The sequence below is a fragment of the Stylophora pistillata genome, chromosome 8 (assembly GCF_964205215.1).
Source record: "Stylophora pistillata chromosome 8, jaStyPist1.2, whole genome shotgun sequence".
In the NCBI taxonomy this organism is placed as follows: domain Eukaryota; kingdom Metazoa; phylum Cnidaria; class Anthozoa; order Scleractinia; family Pocilloporidae; genus Stylophora; species Stylophora pistillata.
The window spans coordinates 29,127,524-29,144,645 of NC_142526.1; the positions used below are offsets into that span (position 1 = coordinate 29,127,524).

Sequence of the window (17,122 nt, forward strand, 5' to 3'; positions counted from 1 at the left end):
GATGTTATTTCGCTTGCGATGAATAGAGATCGTGTTTAAAATTTTTTTTAGATATTGTGATTTCGGCACACATCTCTTTTATTATTAGTATTCATTCGCTTAGCTAATTATTTTTCGCTGCAATATAGCGGTTGTATTTACCTTATGCAAAGACGTTTTTCCGTTTAGCCGCTATCCGGGGGAACACTGACAAATTTATGCCGCTTCGAGCGGGTGGTCTCAAACACATAGCGGAAGGATAGGGATAAAAATTACAGACTTTTGATCTTCATTTGGAATCATAATCATGAAACCGATCAATTGTGAGACAATTTACCGCAAACTAGTAATTTTAGTATTCATCGCTTTGATTTCCTTGCGAAATGGAGCCCTTTCTGGCCTGAGTAAAACTAGGACCTTGTCGCTGTTGACTATGATGTACGTAATGTGGTATAATGTAAGAGTTAAGTTTCTTAACATCTCATATCCACCCAGAAGTTTCTAGAGTACACCCCCCTGAAACTGACATTGAAAGCTCTTTCAGTGGAATGCAGTATGCGGTAGTGGTCAAATAGAGCACTGTCATTTTTTGTTAATTCACGGATTTCAATAGGTGATGAAACAGCTTACTGACTTCTATATCTCTCTGATGTTTTGTTAAGTTATGCCTATTATTTTTTTTTGCGTGATACATATGAGCGCTACTTTAGTCCTTTGACCTTTCGAAGTCAGGTTCAAATTGTTTTTTGAGATACCCATGGTCGATCAAACACTCTAAATCCTCAAGTATGTATAACCCAGGATATTATTTATGTGTTTATTTGAGCTTGTGACAAGCGCATTTTTGAAATAGGTTAACATTATTTGTTTTTACCGAGGTCAGTTTGTTTCTAGTCGTATGTGAAAGCAATACAATCTAACAATTTGAGAAATGCAATCACTTTGTATCAGTTGCTGAGATAGTGATGAAACTTGACCTGTGTTTTCTGTGTTCGCTATAAAGTTGGGCGTCTGGCTTGAATGAAATAGTATTGCTGGGATTAACGGGATTTTAACGCGATTATCAACCGGTAATAGTCTGGCTTCATTCCTTTTGGAGAGTGGAGCAACGCTGTGACACTACTCACACCAGTCACGATCTTGTGGTCTGAATCTAATTCGTCAAAGGTCGGTCATCGGTTTGCGAGCCAAGACGAAACTGCGTCGGTGTTGAGCTGAAAAGTGCTAAATTATGTTCTCTACTTGCCGTGTGATCTGTGGCCTTTGAATTAGCGGGCGACTTAATTGGCGCCGTCAGAACTTCTGCAAACACAATGTTAGTTTGCTGTTGACTGCTGTGGAACTAAAGATCGCTATTCATGGTTTTACATCCGTCAAGTGAAGTTTGTGCTATGGCGACCAAAACTCCGGTTCGTACAGCACAGCCGCCAAGTTACGCCTTGTCTATGCGAATCGTATCATCTCAGAGCCCTGTGGTGGTTCGCCGAGCTCTCAAAACGCGAACAGACGAAGCTCAGGTAATATTCCTAAAAGTGAAAAAAATTTTAACATTTTTATCGTGTTTTCTGCCGAAGTGGCTCGCAGTTGTTGAAATGTTGTGTTACGAACATCCGCTAGCAATCTGTTTTGTTTCTACTTTCGATTGACGTGACGACTGCTGAAATGGAAAAACACGAAAAAACAGTGATCCTTCGGATTTTAATCATTAAATGTTCGTGGTTTTTTGTTGCTAGCTTTAAGGGTTTGATTATCTATACTCTGATGAAAGAAACATTCTAGTTTTTTGTTGGTGAGTGGAAGGTCAGTATCACTTTCAAGAACAGCTATTGTGTTCAGCATTCCAGTAGAAGAATGACAACTTACTTTGACAACTTCTGCCCAGATGATCAACTACAGAAGTTCAAGGGTTTCTTTGCCTGGGGCACTGTTTTTGTGAATCTTTCATGCCCTTTACACAACAATTTGTTTTTTTTTTCATCGAGAAATTTGTCGCAACATTATTTCATTTCCTGTGTTTTAAAAATAATTTTATTTGTCAGAGCATGCGGGATCATATTGCCTTAGTGGAATTTGGAAACCTTTCATTTCCTTGATTTGGCCATTGTCTGATCATTTCTGCCTTAAAATGACTTATTTTTGATCGATTTGTCCCATATGCTGAAAGCACTGTTAATGCCGTGACATATCTACCTTAAATATTTCACGAGTTGTTCATTACATCGTTATCAATTGGTTATCTTTTAAATTCGTTTGTGTGATCTTTTCACGATATCAGTTTTACAGGAAATAAGCTCAATTCTAAGCCTTAACTTGCATCAACTGTGAACCTGGAAGACAACAAGCCGATTACGACGATTTTTCGTGTTTGTTCCCACTCAAAATAATTCATAGCGTGCATGTACCCTTCTTGTCTTGTTTTGCTCAGAATAGTCACGTTGGAGCTAGACTAGGTTTATTCCGTCCAAACAAAGCTTGATAATGCAAGTTTTGTTCTCTCATTAAGTATTCATTCAATGGTTCGTTTTTCAGCTTAGTCAGCCTACATATTTCCTTCTTGCAGTTGTTTTTTTTTTTTCCAGTTTTCATTTTTACTTAATAATCCTAAGCCGAATCAGAATTCAAGTTTTCCTTATCCTGTATGAAAATTATCATCATTTTGCTTTCGCTATATTTTTACGTATGGTGCATTTGTTTGTTGCGCATACCTTTTCTCTTCTTTGTATTATATGGCTGACAATGATCGAGTTGAGGCCGAATTGAGGTCACGCTTAATGATGTTATTTTTGTCTTCACGATTGGTGAAATATGTTATGTGTTTTCAGTCATGCAAACTTACATATTTCTTTTTCCCTTTTTTTATTCTTATGGTCTTAAGCCGGATTAGAGTTCAAGTTGTTCTAAGTGTCCTTGGTAATGCTATTTTTAATCACGTTGTATACGCTTTTCCGCCGTTTGACGTTCGACTTTATTACTGCTCTTGTTTCGTCACTTAAGAGCAGTCAGAAAAAATTTGTTGAATTATAGCGACATTTGATAAGTAACATTATTTAGTCTGCCACTATAACTGTCCTAAAATTAATCCCATCGTTTTCTAGTTGTTTGGAACTGAATGTTTCGGCTAGTTGTGGGTACGGAAATTGTTTTATGGGTTAGGGCTTCGGGCCAAAACCTAGAAGACGGAAAGATTTCAGTTTAATTTTTTAATTCCGCACGAAATCCTTCGCTTTTAAATAAAAAAGAATGGAGTCAGTAACCTTCGTGATGGCTTTTTGGAACAGAAAGTGTCACACATTCTGGCAATTCCAAACTCTTATGTTGTCCCTCCTCAGTAGTAGAACACGAAGTGTACCCTTGTCATTTTTCGAGTTTTTATCGCAATCTTTTGAGGCTTGCTAAACAGCGATAAAGACATTTAGCAGTAAACAAGCAACATAGTTGCCCCTAGAATATCAGGGTTATCCGGTGGCTTAGTATCGCAAGTGCATCTCGTCATTCAAGACCCACTTGTTTTGCTATCAGCCAAACTACAGACAGCTCAGATCAGTTTGATTGAATAAGTAGAATTTTTCGCCTTCTGTAAGAATAACACACGGTTTACAACACAGCGTCATCAAGGGATTTGCATTTATTGTCTTAATGTTGTAAGATTTGTCGTTCTTGGACCCGATGCTACACTCCGTGGGGGTCTTCTTTCACCTGCATTACAGTGGAACCTCGATTTAACGAACCACTATATAACGAAGTATAACGAACGATTCTTTAGTTTCAGCCCGGCCAAAGTTACAGTAAAATGTATGCCATAAAACCTTGATATAACGAACCCTCGATATAACAAACAAATTTCCCCAGTCTCTTGGCACTTCGTTAAATCGAGGTTCCACTGTAGTTCGTTTCGTTGTGCGACTTAAATTTTGTCACGCTTTACGTTGGACATTATAGCCAGATTTTTTAACGTAAGTCGGTGATGCTGACAAATCCTTGAAGAATGCGATCTGGATTTTTCCTCAAATCTTAAAAGCAGATGCAGTGAAAGTAGGTTAACTGTAACTTAACCTTTTTTACTTTAATTGGTAAATTTATTGACCTTATAAATATCTCGTAATTCGGATTTGACATGACTTTTCGACGTTACGTTTCGCGTCACGCCACCAAAGTTATGAAGTTGTCGCAGGAGGCGAGGTGGCAGTTGTGCTCAAAATAATTTTCATGCCACAAGAAGTGAAATGAGTTTTTTTTGCTGTTTTTCTCTTTTTTTTTTTTACTGATGAAGTTTGTTTACTTCCACAGTGCAAAATCTACGACATCCAAGACAGGTTTCCAAGCGATAACTTATGCCTTCAAGAGAAGCAAAATTTTCACGTAAGTTTACAGTGTGCTTGCAACAACGCAAACAAAAATAACATTCGGTATTAGCACTGTCGTCGGCGTTAATAACAACAGCAGGTATAGTCTATGAAGAGAGAGCGATGAATACGTCCACCGAAACTACAACAAGTCTATAGTAACCATAGTGACAGTAATCGACGAGAACTACCATTTGAACCCTATGAATGATTAGCATCTAACCTCTCCTTACAATGTCACCCTTGAAACAAGCATTAAAGTCACGAGAATAAAGGAAATGATCACCAACTAAAGCCCCGTCCACACGTTATGTAATCACAGCGTATTCAAATCGAATTCGCCCGTCCCCACGTATCCGGATTCACTCCGGATTCACTCTAGTACCCAGAGCGACTCTATATATATAGGTTACGGAGCATGCGCTGCGGCATTTAGCAGCCGCGGGAATTCGATGTTACAGTTTACGTACACCAGTTCAAACAGTTAAAAACATGTCGAAATCAGGCAAGAAAGTTAAGAAGAATGATGGGAACAAGCCAGAATCATTCATATGTAGCGACGACGAGGTAGAGTTGTTATTGAACGTGACAATATAGTACAAAGCCGCAAAATCTATGGAGAACATTGACTGGGAGTCGTGCCAGAGTAAATATGGCAATATGTTAGATCGCTTCGTAAATCACCATTGGCGGCCACATTTAACTTTGCGCGGTAAACACTAGCGCCAATTTTGTGAGGTCATCGTATCAGGAAATATCCGGATTCGACCGTCCACACGTATCCAAAATGTTATCGGATTCTAAAATTTCCACTCTGGAGAGCAGATTAAAAAATATCCGGATTTGCTTGCGAATTCACCGGATACGTGTGGACGATAGTCATATCCGGAAAGAAAAAGTTGCGGATTCAAAAATATCCGGATACGTGTGGACGGGGCCTAAAGCAGCTCTTGGTTGGTAAACAAATTCTCGAGGTCAGCATCTTAGGAAATGTATAAAGAACCGTACGGAGAATTATTCGTGATGATGTTAGGGTGTAAAAGATAAGGCAAGGAATCGTTTTCGATTATGAATGCCTCTCGCGGCGTAACAGTTTAGAGTTGTTGATTGGTCGATTGAGTACACTGTTAAAGGTGGTTTTAATTGTTGACGTGGTTCATTACTGCTCAAGTGTTTCCATTTAAGTGTAAGCTATTTGTTACAATTAATTAGTACATGTGATCGGTATAGTAATACGCGGGCCGATGTGTGGCCGAAAAAATATTTACCACTGCTGTCGCGGCAGTGGTTGCTTTAGTTTAGAAACCATCAAACTGTGGCGTTATGTTTCTTGTCCACGGGAAGACACTTTCCGTCAACTTTGGTCGACGTTTCAACTGCTCGAGTGAATTTCATCGTTAGAATAGAATGAAATGGTAGTCGGAGTGTAATTCGTCATTCAAAGATAATAGAAGCAGTGTTTTTGAAGACTGAACTTTCGCCCGTTTGGTCGCTCTGCACAATGGATGTTACCTCACAGCTCAAACCATTTGCTCGCTATTTACTGGCATGTCACGGTCCGTGAATAAAGTCATTGTATTTTTCCTCAACAGAGACTTAAGCAAGGCAATTCCCGGAGACGGTCTGCTCCGACAACAGTAATAAAAGTCGCTTTGGGAGGAAAAGGGCATTCTTCAAAAAGGTAAAAATATCGTTGAGCAATAATTGAAGACATTTTGAAAAGGGACATGATCAGGAGCGAGTTTAAAGTCAAAGCATATCAATATCAATGATTTTCAACGTGAAAACTTATGTAACATATGTCGGCATTTAAAAAAGGTAGAATTTAAGCAAAAGTAATGGGAAGTGGGACTACGCTCATATTAAAATTTCAAATTAAATGCACAGTTATTAATCAATGAAGCAATGGGAAGTGAAACAATTTGGGAGTTTTTAGGCTTTCGTCGATGTTACAGGTTCTTGTCAGTTGTCAGTTCGTTATTTCCTAAAGTAAACATTTGTGCTCTAAATGTAGTATTTTTTCAACAAGTGTTTAATCTTTTCAGTGTATAGACACGTATTCATCAGTAAACAGTCGGCTTATTTCATTTTCCCTGATTATCACTAATTGCTTTCCGCTTGATTGCCAGACAGTGATTTTTCACGGCGTTTAACACTTTGATGAATACAATAATTACGCAGTCATTTAAAGTATGTTTAGTCACGTAGTAAACATGAAAGCTAATTTGGTTGGAGTACAACAGATCTGCCGGCTTTCAACTCGTTCAACTCTTGCCAAACTCTTGTTAAAATGACTGAGGCGTTGCTTGTCCCAACAAACTGACTTTCCCTTAAGGTAATTTTTAACCACCTTTAGTTTGATACCGTAAAACGTACGAGGTTGTTTATTTTCTTGCTTTTCGTCTGGAAAATTTGTCCGTAGTTCGACGATTGATGGAAGCATGCGAATGAAGAATTCATCCGAACCTAGCTCTCCTCTTTCTCCTGACGCTTTCCCAGCGAGAGCTTTCATCAAAGAGGGTCCCGTGCAACTATCCTCGGTAAGTGTTCTGATTTGTTTTTGTCTTCTCCAAATAATTGCTCTGTTGATCGTCGACCGTTCACTTCAAAAGGAAAGAAGTAAGTCCGTGGAAAGTCATAAAGCAACTTGCAGAAAAATGTGTAACGTAGCACTTTACAAAATATCGAAACATTTCCGAGGTAAATCCGAAGCTAAGCGCCAAATTACGAAGTTTTTCCGAAGTTGGTCTGAGATAATTCGTCCATGACTCGGGGGAATCACGAAGTATCCGAGCGGATCCGATCACACGGAGCAAATTCTTCAGTGAAAAGAAACCGCGAATTAAGTTTGATTTGGTTTTCTACCCACGCAGAAAATTTCTTTAGAGGCTTATCCTATGACATAGTTGTGCATGAGTAAGCTTTAATTGGTCAATTTTCTGTCATTTCAAGGGCATGTCCTCTCAAGACAGACATCTGTTCTTGTTCGACGACCTTCTGTTGGTAGCAAAACCAAGGTAAGTTGACTGTCGTTGCAAGTAAATCAAGTGGTAATTATTGTTCTTAATTCTTCTTTACCCTGTTTTTACTGTTTAACACTTCCTGGGGTAAGCAAAAGCAACTATTTACAGCGCGCCTATTATGGAAAAAAACTGAATTGTTTTTGTAAAAACAATCAGTAGTCCTGCAACCATGTTCATATTGATGATTGTGTAAAAAACATTTCAGGTCAGCGACGTTCAAACTCAAGCATCGGGTCCGGGTTAGTGACATCTGGTTGGCTAATTGTCTTGATGACGTGTGTGAATCGACGAAATCCGCTGACAGGTCATTTGTGATTGGCTGGCCCACTACAAACTTTGTAGCTGCCTTCAAGTAAGAATGATTTCAGTTAACGTTTTATTCATTCTCTTTTGATTGCATTTGGTATTTCAAAGACCTATTTCCTTTATTTGCATGCTGAGACAAAGGTGACCGTGTTCTTTAAAGGACGGAAATTTTAAGGCAATAGTCACCAAGATGAATGACAAAAATCGAGGCGTTTCACAAAAAGAGAGAGATAAAGAGAGCCTCGAGACCTTGAAATTATCTCGCGATAAGTTCTGATTGTTTTGACTTGTCAAGACTCTGTTTTCGTCATTGTCAGTATTCATAAATATATCATAAAGACTGAAATTGTTGATTGGGATGTTTTGTACTTTGCAGTAGCCCGGAAGACAAGGAAGCATGGCACAGTGTTCTGACAAAGTACGTTTGGGTATCACTACCTTTTCTTGAAACCTTTTGATGACATTTGGAGTCTTTTTTTAGCCCTCTAGGAAACTCAGTTTAAACAAAAAGAACGAACCCAAAATAATGATTTTCAAGCAAAAACAAAAACCAGATCTTTAACAAGAAACCGGAACAGACGAAGGAAAGAATGGCAAAGAGTTACTTGGAGGACGAAGAAGTCGAGATATTAAGAGTGAACATTTTAACCTTTTCACCGTCACCACACATTTCATTTAATTTTAGCTCGAAGACAAAAATTTGGCGTTAAATTGGACTATATCACTTGATATTCTTCTTTCTTCTCATCACGTTTGTGCTTGACATTGTATTGCTAATGTAGGGAGAAATAACTTACCGGTCACTGGCGAGAGAAAAAGTGTGAAGTAGACAAAATGTGACACAGCAGCTCTCTTCGCACACCTTTTTTTTTTCCCACATGTAGGCTGCTACGTTTCAACAGTCCCCATTTATAACTTAATATCATAGGTGACAAATTACTCCTTAATTTTGGCGCGTAATTTCAGCGTTAATTTTTAATTTCACATGTGAAATTACAAAACTGACATGGTAACACCTCTTGTATCTCAATCAGAGCCAAGATGGCGTCGAGATTTAAGAAACATTAAAAAACATTTGAAACATTATTAACAGGCACGAAGAATTCGAAAGTTATTTTTTGTGAAGAAACTCAGAAAATTACGAACTTTAACAATAATGTATGCTTTAAACGAAAACTATATTCTTCTTCATGTTCTCGGTTTTCGACAGAATAAACCAGTAAAAACAATTACGGTTGTGAACGTAATTTGTCACCCACGATATAAAAAGATAATCAAACGGTTTTCTCGTAAAATTAGGAAATCATTTCTTAATTTCACTCTTCGCAATTTGATTACACATACTTATTTTTTTACTTTTTTTTCCTCATTTCTCTATGAGAGTTGTCATGCGTAGCTTGTTTTTCATTCGTAGGCACGTAAAAGAACAGAAGGACAGTGAAGATCCAAAATGTGTTAGCCTTAAAGTGTATAACAGGGATATGGAGTCACCAGATTCCTCCGGATACGTGAGTTGCGCTTTTCAGTGACTCTAATCGTTTGTAAAAAAGCAGACCCCGTTTTTCTTGAAAAATCCGCCAAAAAATATACCCAGACGCCGTGCGAGCGCGGAAGCTTTCCAGAGTTCAGGCTGTGCCAGAATAGTTTTCGATCGTTTTTATTAACTCGTATGACTTCTCACGTTTGAAGAGAGGGACAGCTGCTGGTAGTCTGGTGATACAGCGACTCAACTTTAAGAGTCTCGTCTGAGATTCTGAATGGTGGTTTTGTAGTTTGTCTCTTTACAGGCATTTTTGTGTACTTTGTCTTTGCCCACCGATTTTCATTGATGAATGAAGTCATTTTTCTCTGTTCTCGTTCCAGTCCAAGTCGTTCACTGTCACCAACACGGACGATGCAGCTACAGTTGTTAAAATGTCGCTGGCGCAGTTTCAATTTCAGGTACGTGTAACTGCCCTTAAATGAAGTAGGTGTTGCCTTAGACCCAACCTCGGGACCTAACTAAACGTAAATTTGCGAAGAACTAGATCGGGCGTACAAACAGCAGTGATTCAGATCGCCATCGGCATTTTGCCGATTGTTTTTGTAAGTGTTCGATAGTTTACGTTGAAAAACTGACAAATGGCCGAAAATATTCGCATAAGTAGGCAATGAAACGGCCCATCGATTTGTTATTCATTTCATTTAAAAATCTTATCTATGTTTCGAAAGTAATATCACGCTTAGAATTTTTCAAAGCGTAACGATATCGATAAATTTGTATCCCGGTTGGCGGGTTCTTGACTTGGTCGGTACCGAAAAACGTGAATATATGAAATCAAATTTTGTTTAATTTGGGATGTGTGATAACTGTGATTTTATAAAAAAAAATTTTGCTTTATCGACTTTAAAATGTTTACATTTACATGTGTTATTGTATTATAATGAAAACACTCGCAACAATTCAGAAACAATCACCTACGTGTATTTTGCGATTTGACTCTTCAATGAGAATTGTTTATCTGACCGCCCGGGATGATTTTCATAGAATATTCGGTTTTATATCAGTATTTCTGTATGACGACGCTATTTTTGACTGAAAGTATCTTAAGAACAAACACACCTTGTCATGTTTTCTTTCACATAACTTTTGTTAATTTATTTATCTATATTATACCAGTATATCCCTTCTCATTCTCAAGTCCCATTTACAGGAGCACTATCATGAGCCAACTATCGTGATACAAACTTTAGAATAGATCTGCTCCCCCCCTTTTTATTTTACTAGAAGGGGCTACTTACCCTAACACAGACTTGTCCCCTTGATGTCACTTCGCTTCGATAAATACATTTATTTTCACTAAATTTCAATTGTCCGAAATTTTTTTTTTAATTCAGACAATTGTCCTAAATTTATTTTGGTACAGCAGAATCAATGAAACAGTAACGACTTTTCGAAATACTCGAAACGCTATTTGTTGTCGAGGCAAGGTTTCTCAGAAGTTAATTAATGTAATTTGTCGCGTAAAACAATGTGTCAAAAATCAGTTTTTCTGTTTCTGATAGACTGAAGATCTGTCCGAGTTTCAGCTGTGGGTTCTCTCTGGCAAGGAAGACGGCGCGTACCCATTGATAGGTAAAAACGTTTTTGGTATCTTGCAGAGGCTACATAATGTTTAGAAGATAACTGAAAAGAACAAAGAAATCGTCAACCGAGGAGCTCACTGAGAAGAAATAAATGACGATTAGTGAAGAAAAACAAAATTTATCATTAACTTTACTTGCTTGAAAAAGTTCTCTACCAGAGGCAATTTTTGACCCATTCCTACTTCCTACTCTTCATTTTCTGTTTTGGAGAAATTTCCGGTTCCTTGTCACGGCTCTCGTGCACCGGTCCGTCAAAACAAATTGTGACTTTTTCCTTATTATTGGTTGGTGCAGTTGATTTATTAACAGGTTTTAAACCTCCCATTCGTCCTCTTTTGTTTTTTTGTTTTTTTCCCGCTGTGCAGGTCATGAGTTTCCATTCGCTATCAAAATGAACCACATGCGTGAGGCGGCGTTAACGGATGAAGATGGATTTCCCTTCGATTTTGACCAGCAGCTGCCGTCAATGGATCCGTTGTCTCCTGAAACGCAGTGCCAGTTTATTCTAAAGAGGAATAGGAAAATACCCAACAGAATAGCTATAGGTAAGGGTTTTAGCTGCAACTGGCAAGAATAAAGGTTGTAACTTCAGAGATAATAAAATCTGGTCAGCAGTTTTCGGAGTGTGACATGTGCAGTGGGATAACTGCAGCGGTCAAAGAGGCTGGTACATTCTGTGCAATATTGTACAGTAGTTGGGTGTGAGCGGCGAAGTGTCCTTAAAGGCCCATTTCCATCCGAGATCCTTTGCAGTCGTTTGTTTTTGTGTTGGAATCGCGCTATTGTTAAATGAAGAACTCTGATAGTCATTCACAAACACTATTAAAAAGAAAAACAAAGATTTGGTGAATAACACAGTAAACAAATTTGCAGCTAAATATTTGAGACTGAAAAATTATAAATCGAGTCTGTGTGTAAAACTTGTACAAAGCTTACCTGATGTTCAAGGAAATTGTTCGGCTTCAAAACTTAGTAAAATATAAACAAATAACCAGTATTGGCCAAAACTGATTTGCTTTACGCATTTCAATTATAGAATAATGACTTCTACAAATGAGATCGCTTACATACAGATCTCAGGATCTCAAGTAAAAATCAGTCAAATAATTATTCTCACCTCTAAAAAACCTCCCCGGAGTCTCCAGTTCCATCGTAGGAACAATGCAATAACATTTCTGCAAAAGCACTTTCTGTAGTGTTACCGAAACCCATGGTTGTTTTCCTTACCCTCCATAAATCATACACAGACTCTCGAAGTCGAATAACCTTTGCCGAGCCGGGCAGACTCGGCCTTCCTCTAGACCGCTTCTTCGGCGGCATCAACTTTTCAAATGACGTTTTTCACTGTCATACATGTAAGAATTAAAAACTATTTACTGATATGGATACTACGATAGTTTGTTGTTCGCACATGATTCAAGATGGAACTTTGAAAGCCCTAATTAGTAAGATGGAAGAAGATATCAAGGCGATTCCGCAACTACGAGGAAAATAGCGTATTTTTCATATATGAAAAATGATCCGGGCGCGCAAGGCATCTTAGTTGGAAATGGGCCTTTAATTAGAAACTTTTGCCTCACACCATACTTTTCGGCTGATGAAATGGAAAGAATTTTTATTTTAAATTTCCACGCGAATTCTACCTGTTTTTGTCAATAGATGTACATAATGCTCCCAGCAAGCAGCGATGGAAAAATCCTATAAAGAAATCGCCCATAATTAACTGGGCTATGCACAAGAAGATTACGGGATCAACCAAAGGAAACCCCATGGATGGAAATTCTTCGTCAGCTGGAAAGTAAGTGAAGGGATAACTTTGTACAGAGTGTTGATTAATATCCTCGCGTTTTATGTTACTACTTTTAACACAAGAAGGGTGGAGTTGAGTAGCGTAGATTTTTTAATTTGGTCATTTCCAATCCGTGAAGAAACTGAAAGACCCCGGCCGTCACGATGTAAAGGTTGAGGATGTGAAACACTTCTTTGGGGGAAGGGGACTTGCTGAAAAAGGACCATGTTGTGGTCCAGGTTGAGGGCATGAATGTGTGAAACAAGTTGGAGGTTTAAAATTATTTCAAGCCTGAATAATGCTTAACGACGTTGTAGTGCTCTGGCAAACTGTGCCCATCAGGGAAAATGACTTGTACTCGGAGCATTTACTCCGTGAGTCTGAGAAGTTTGTGGCTCTGTTATACCGCGCGTTATCTTGAAAACACGCTTCGAAACAGCTTTAATCATAAGTTACCTGAAGTGTAGGACGCTACGAGGTAGGAAGTGGCGGACTACACAAAAACGCTGCTAACTGTTTATTATTATTATAATTATTACTGTTGCTTTAACAACCTTATGGAGCCATTTAATTTAGAGAAGGGTTTGAGTCAAGTTGTAAAATTTTGGGAATGTGAGATTAACCTTTGTTTTGCTTATTATTATTATCATTATTATTATTATTATTATTATTATTATTATTATTATTATTATTATGTGTTTTGTTTTTGTTTAGCAGTTTTCTTTTTTCATGTTTCGCAAAATTGAACAGATACTTGTAATTAACACGGGGCGGGTTAAGAAACGGTTTTGCATTATGTCTTATTTCTTGGTTCTGTTCTCATGTTAATACGTTTCACTGTGTCTGCCTCTAAGAATTGTGTTTGCGACTAAATTTTATTTTATGGCTGCTTTACCAGGCTTTTTGGAGTCCCTCTGACTCAGCTGTGTACCGAGGAAGAGCCTGTACCAAAAGCAGTGAAGGATTTGTTGTTACATTTGTTTCGGTATGGACCGGGTACCACAGGAATCTTCAGAAAATCGGCAAATGCCAGGATTGCTAGAGAAATTAAACTGGATCTGGACGAAGGTGAAAACTGATTCTTAACGTTTTTTGGGATCTCTTAAAACTATTGATTGACTTCAACTTGTGAGTTATGTTATCGTGCTTAAATCTCTCATCAAAATATTTTCTTATATCCCTTGGAACATATTCAATATATTCTCTTTTAACTTGCCACCGCCGGTCGACGACGGGCTTTTAACGCGCAGTGGTTGAGTGTGTAACTCTGAAAATGTTGTGACAAGCATCCGATGGGGGCTGTTCCCCAATAGGGGGGCCATAAGAAGTGTGCAAACAAAGACCCAATGAAATAGCTCCATTGAGGAGGTGTAGATATCTGTACAGCGGTGTTACTTTGGAAGATAGCCGATAATTTTTTAATCCGTTGTAAATGTGATCTTTTACCTCCATTAGGTAAATTGGTAGATTTTGAAGACGTATCAGAAGTCGTTACCGCCTCTGTCATGAAGGTATGGGCTGTTTGCTTTATTGCATCCAAAATGTTTCATATTTTTGTTTGGTTAGGTTGTGTCAGCTCTTTGGACAAAATTGTTGTCATCGTTGTTTCTAGTACTGACACTCGAAGAGTTATTTTTTTCCATTGATGACCATACACGTATCCTTTAGCCTAGAGGCCATGATAAGTACATGGTTTCATAGTACTAGTGAATAAGTTGGACTATATTGTATGGAAGTTAGTGTGAAAACACCCCCTTGTCTTATTTACAGGAATTTCTTCGCCGTTTGCCAGACTGTATTTTTGAAAGTGAAAATTACGAAGATTTAGTGGCCACAAACAACGTCGAAGATCAGGATGAAAGAGCGAGACAAATAAAGGGGTAAGAAAAATATCTTTTGATGTCTCAATCTTGTGATTCATGGGAAAGTAAACTGGGTATATCACCGTAAAAGTGTGTTAAACCTGATTTTGAAATTACTTTTTGGTGTTTTTTGGACGTTAGGAATAACTTTTGCCCGTTGTGCTGCAATCTTCGTGTGTTGCGATATAGTGCAAGAAACTAGAGTTTCTTCACCACGTTAAGAAGTTCGATGATCGTTGTAATTTTTAGTTGTATTGGCTTGGATTTGCCACATTCTGTGATTGGTGTAGTACTGACTACTCTTTGCTATTATTGGCTGTCTTTGATATTTTCTTCCTTCTTATTGACTGTTTTGGTGTCTATGGTTGCCATCTCGACACTTAATGCGCTCTCTTAGTTTGTGTTGGCTTCAATGCGGTTAATTACAGCTCTTTTTTTTTTTTTCAGGATTTTGGATGGAATCAACCGTTTCAATTATGAACTACTGAAATCATTTGTGTGTGTGTTATATCACATTGCTGACAATGCGGAGACCAATAACATGAACGCTTATAACCTGGCCGTGTGTGTGGCTCCTAGCATGCTTTGGGCGCCAAAAGGCTCCAGCATTCCCGCCACGGAACAATCAAACTCAGTGCCGCCGGTGATTCAGTTTATTATTGAACACTGTGTGGCTATCATGGGAGATAAAGTAAGGACTATTCTTGGCGATCGTAGCGAGATCGTTACAACTAATCATGTGACCAGTGACTCGGAGGGTAGTACCCAGGACTCACGGACTGCTTTGAGCCAGTCTTCTACGGATGACGGGATAGAATCACCGGAACCTTTGAGTCCCAAAGGAGAAAGGAACTCTATTCACTTAAGTGATTCGAACTTGTATGTAACAAGCACGCTCGCAGTTCACCCAACGAACAAGAGTGTCAGTACACCCAGCTCTCCTTGCGATTCAGGGATTCCTTCGCCGAGTTCATCGCCGCCTCTCAAGAGGCACGACGTGGAATTTTCGAATAAACTCAGTGCCGCTTTTTATGAACCTAATAAAACCAAAGGACATGCAGCGATCGGTCGAAGAAGTTCGGAGCCGCTCGGGTTACCTCCGGATTCTATGAAATTACGACTGAAAAGCAGTCGGAAATACCCGAGCTCTAAAAGACAACTGAGTAGTACAACGACAAGCGCCGAACTTATTGAACATAAACAAGCTCAAAAGACAACGGCTAGTGGCCGGAAACTAGAGACTGCTGTGCTTCGCCGGGCACATTCGCCTCAAACTGTGCGACTGTTTCCCGTCACGCAAAATGTAACGCAATACCAGCGTCTTCATCCCATATCAAGTTACCCATCGTCTTTGTCACGGGCTATGGAAGCTAAACATTCCGTACAAACGCAAGGTCTTAGTACGGACAGTCTTGATAGCAACTCGACATCTCCTGTGCCACCCAGTTCTCCTGTGTCTAAACAATCGCCTGGAGGGCCTCGTTCTCCGTCTCCAAACCCCGATCAAGTTTTCCAAGCTGTAGATCGTCGGAGACAACCTGCAGCGCCGTCGTATAAGGAACATATGCAGCGGAGGAGGGAATTGAATTCAAAACCTGCCTTTTTTCAGGGTGCAGAAGGAAAGGAGGCTAAGGATGTGGATTCTAGCAAGGACCATGTTTCTCCCAGGGAAGCAAAGGCATTCTTTGAAGCTAAAGAGCAACAGCCCCGATTCCCTGGGAGATCGGGCTTCTTCAGTAACGATAGATTGGATTCGGAAAGGAGCGAAACTTCTTCGACACCTAAAACGCCAATGTCGCCAACGAGTCAGAATGATAATATATGGGAGCAAGTGGAGGAGTTGAACGCCAGCTCATTCGCTGGTGCCGGAATTCGCAAACTGGAACATTCACCATTTGGACTTAACCTTCATCAGAAACGAAACGCAAGCGAAGGTTCATATAAAAAGCAGCCCGCTGAAAACGTTCGAAAAACTATCGGCCTATCGTCAAGTCTTGGCTCTGGCCAATTAAAATCAGCGCTTGGTTCTGTTTCATCTACTGGTACAGCTTCCCTGCCCCATAACTCTTCTCTTACTCACTTCCCACACTCCGACTTCTTTCCTCACGAAGCTCAAACAAAAACGCATTGGGCGCCTTCGGTTGATGCTCGAGGAACTTCGGCAGTACCCAGTTCGCCTGGCTCTTTTCGAATTCGGAGAGGCAGCGCAACCTCGTCTTCGTCGTCGGTGTCTAGCTTGGACGAACGATCGAGTATCGGTGCTGATTCAACGTTTTCCGAAGGCAGAACAGACGTGACACAGATTCGGGATATCAGGGAACTTCTTAGCGAGAATGCGCAAGCGAACGGGCTCAAGATCAGCCCCCAGACAGCGCAAGTGATCGCTAAAGTGCGCACACCGTACGCGCAGAGTGGAGCCTATCCTGCTCCTTCTCACGACGATATCGAAAACATTCTGTTCACAGAAGAATCATACGTCTAAGCTTGAGCTTTACGTAGTGTAAAAAGGAAACTCTGCAAAGTAATTAGCTGTAATTAATAATGATTTAAGAGGGTATGTCCCTTCCCAGTTAAGGCAGCATTTTATTTTCATAAGCCGCACAATTAAAAAATTGGAAAGGTGTATTTTAAGGTGTTGAAAACATTCTCCTAGTCTGGTAAGGGATGGAATGGTAAGGAAATAATCAGCCGTCC

General features: G+C 39.4%; 1 protein-coding gene and 1 long non-coding RNA gene across 6 annotated transcripts in view; one reads left to right on the forward strand and one right to left on the reverse strand.

Moving 5' to 3' along the window:
- The window catches only part of LOC111323243 (uncharacterized), a 63,415-nt gene extending 46,362 nt beyond the window's left edge, over window positions 1-17,053 (forward strand). For 4 of the 5 annotated variants that reach the window (XM_022926560.2, XM_022926565.2, XM_088731301.1 and 1 more), the window contains 15 exons: window positions 4,267-4,338; window positions 5,915-6,003; window positions 6,745-6,862; window positions 7,275-7,339; window positions 7,551-7,697; window positions 8,028-8,069; window positions 9,066-9,159; window positions 9,515-9,592; window positions 10,697-10,766; window positions 11,143-11,322; window positions 12,437-12,575; window positions 13,465-13,634; window positions 14,022-14,077; window positions 14,337-14,446; window positions 14,876-17,053. In XM_022926560.2, coding sequence (XP_022782295.2) covers window positions 4,267-4,338; window positions 5,915-6,003; window positions 6,745-6,862; window positions 7,275-7,339; window positions 7,551-7,697; window positions 8,028-8,069; window positions 9,066-9,159; window positions 9,515-9,592; window positions 10,697-10,766; window positions 11,143-11,322; window positions 12,437-12,575; window positions 13,465-13,634; window positions 14,022-14,077; window positions 14,337-14,446; window positions 14,876-16,910 — 3,465 coding nt within the window. In that variant the 3' untranslated portion in view covers window positions 16,911-17,053. Of the gene's footprint in view, window positions 1-816; window positions 1,497-4,266; window positions 4,339-5,914; window positions 6,004-6,744; window positions 6,863-7,274; window positions 7,340-7,550; window positions 7,698-8,027; window positions 8,070-9,065; window positions 9,160-9,514; window positions 9,593-10,696; window positions 10,767-11,142; window positions 11,323-12,436; window positions 12,576-13,464; window positions 13,635-14,021; window positions 14,078-14,336; window positions 14,447-14,875 lie in introns of those variants that run through there. The other variant, XM_022926572.2, reaches the window with a different exon arrangement.
- On the reverse strand, window positions 767-1,999 carry LOC148725763 (uncharacterized). Its single transcript, XR_015991064.1, has 2 exons — window positions 1,843-1,999; window positions 767-1,505 (listed from the first exon to the last, which is right to left on the reverse strand). It is a non-coding gene; the product is annotated as an uncharacterized LOC148725763 (long non-coding RNA).
- Window positions 17,054-17,122: the final 69 nt, after the last annotated feature.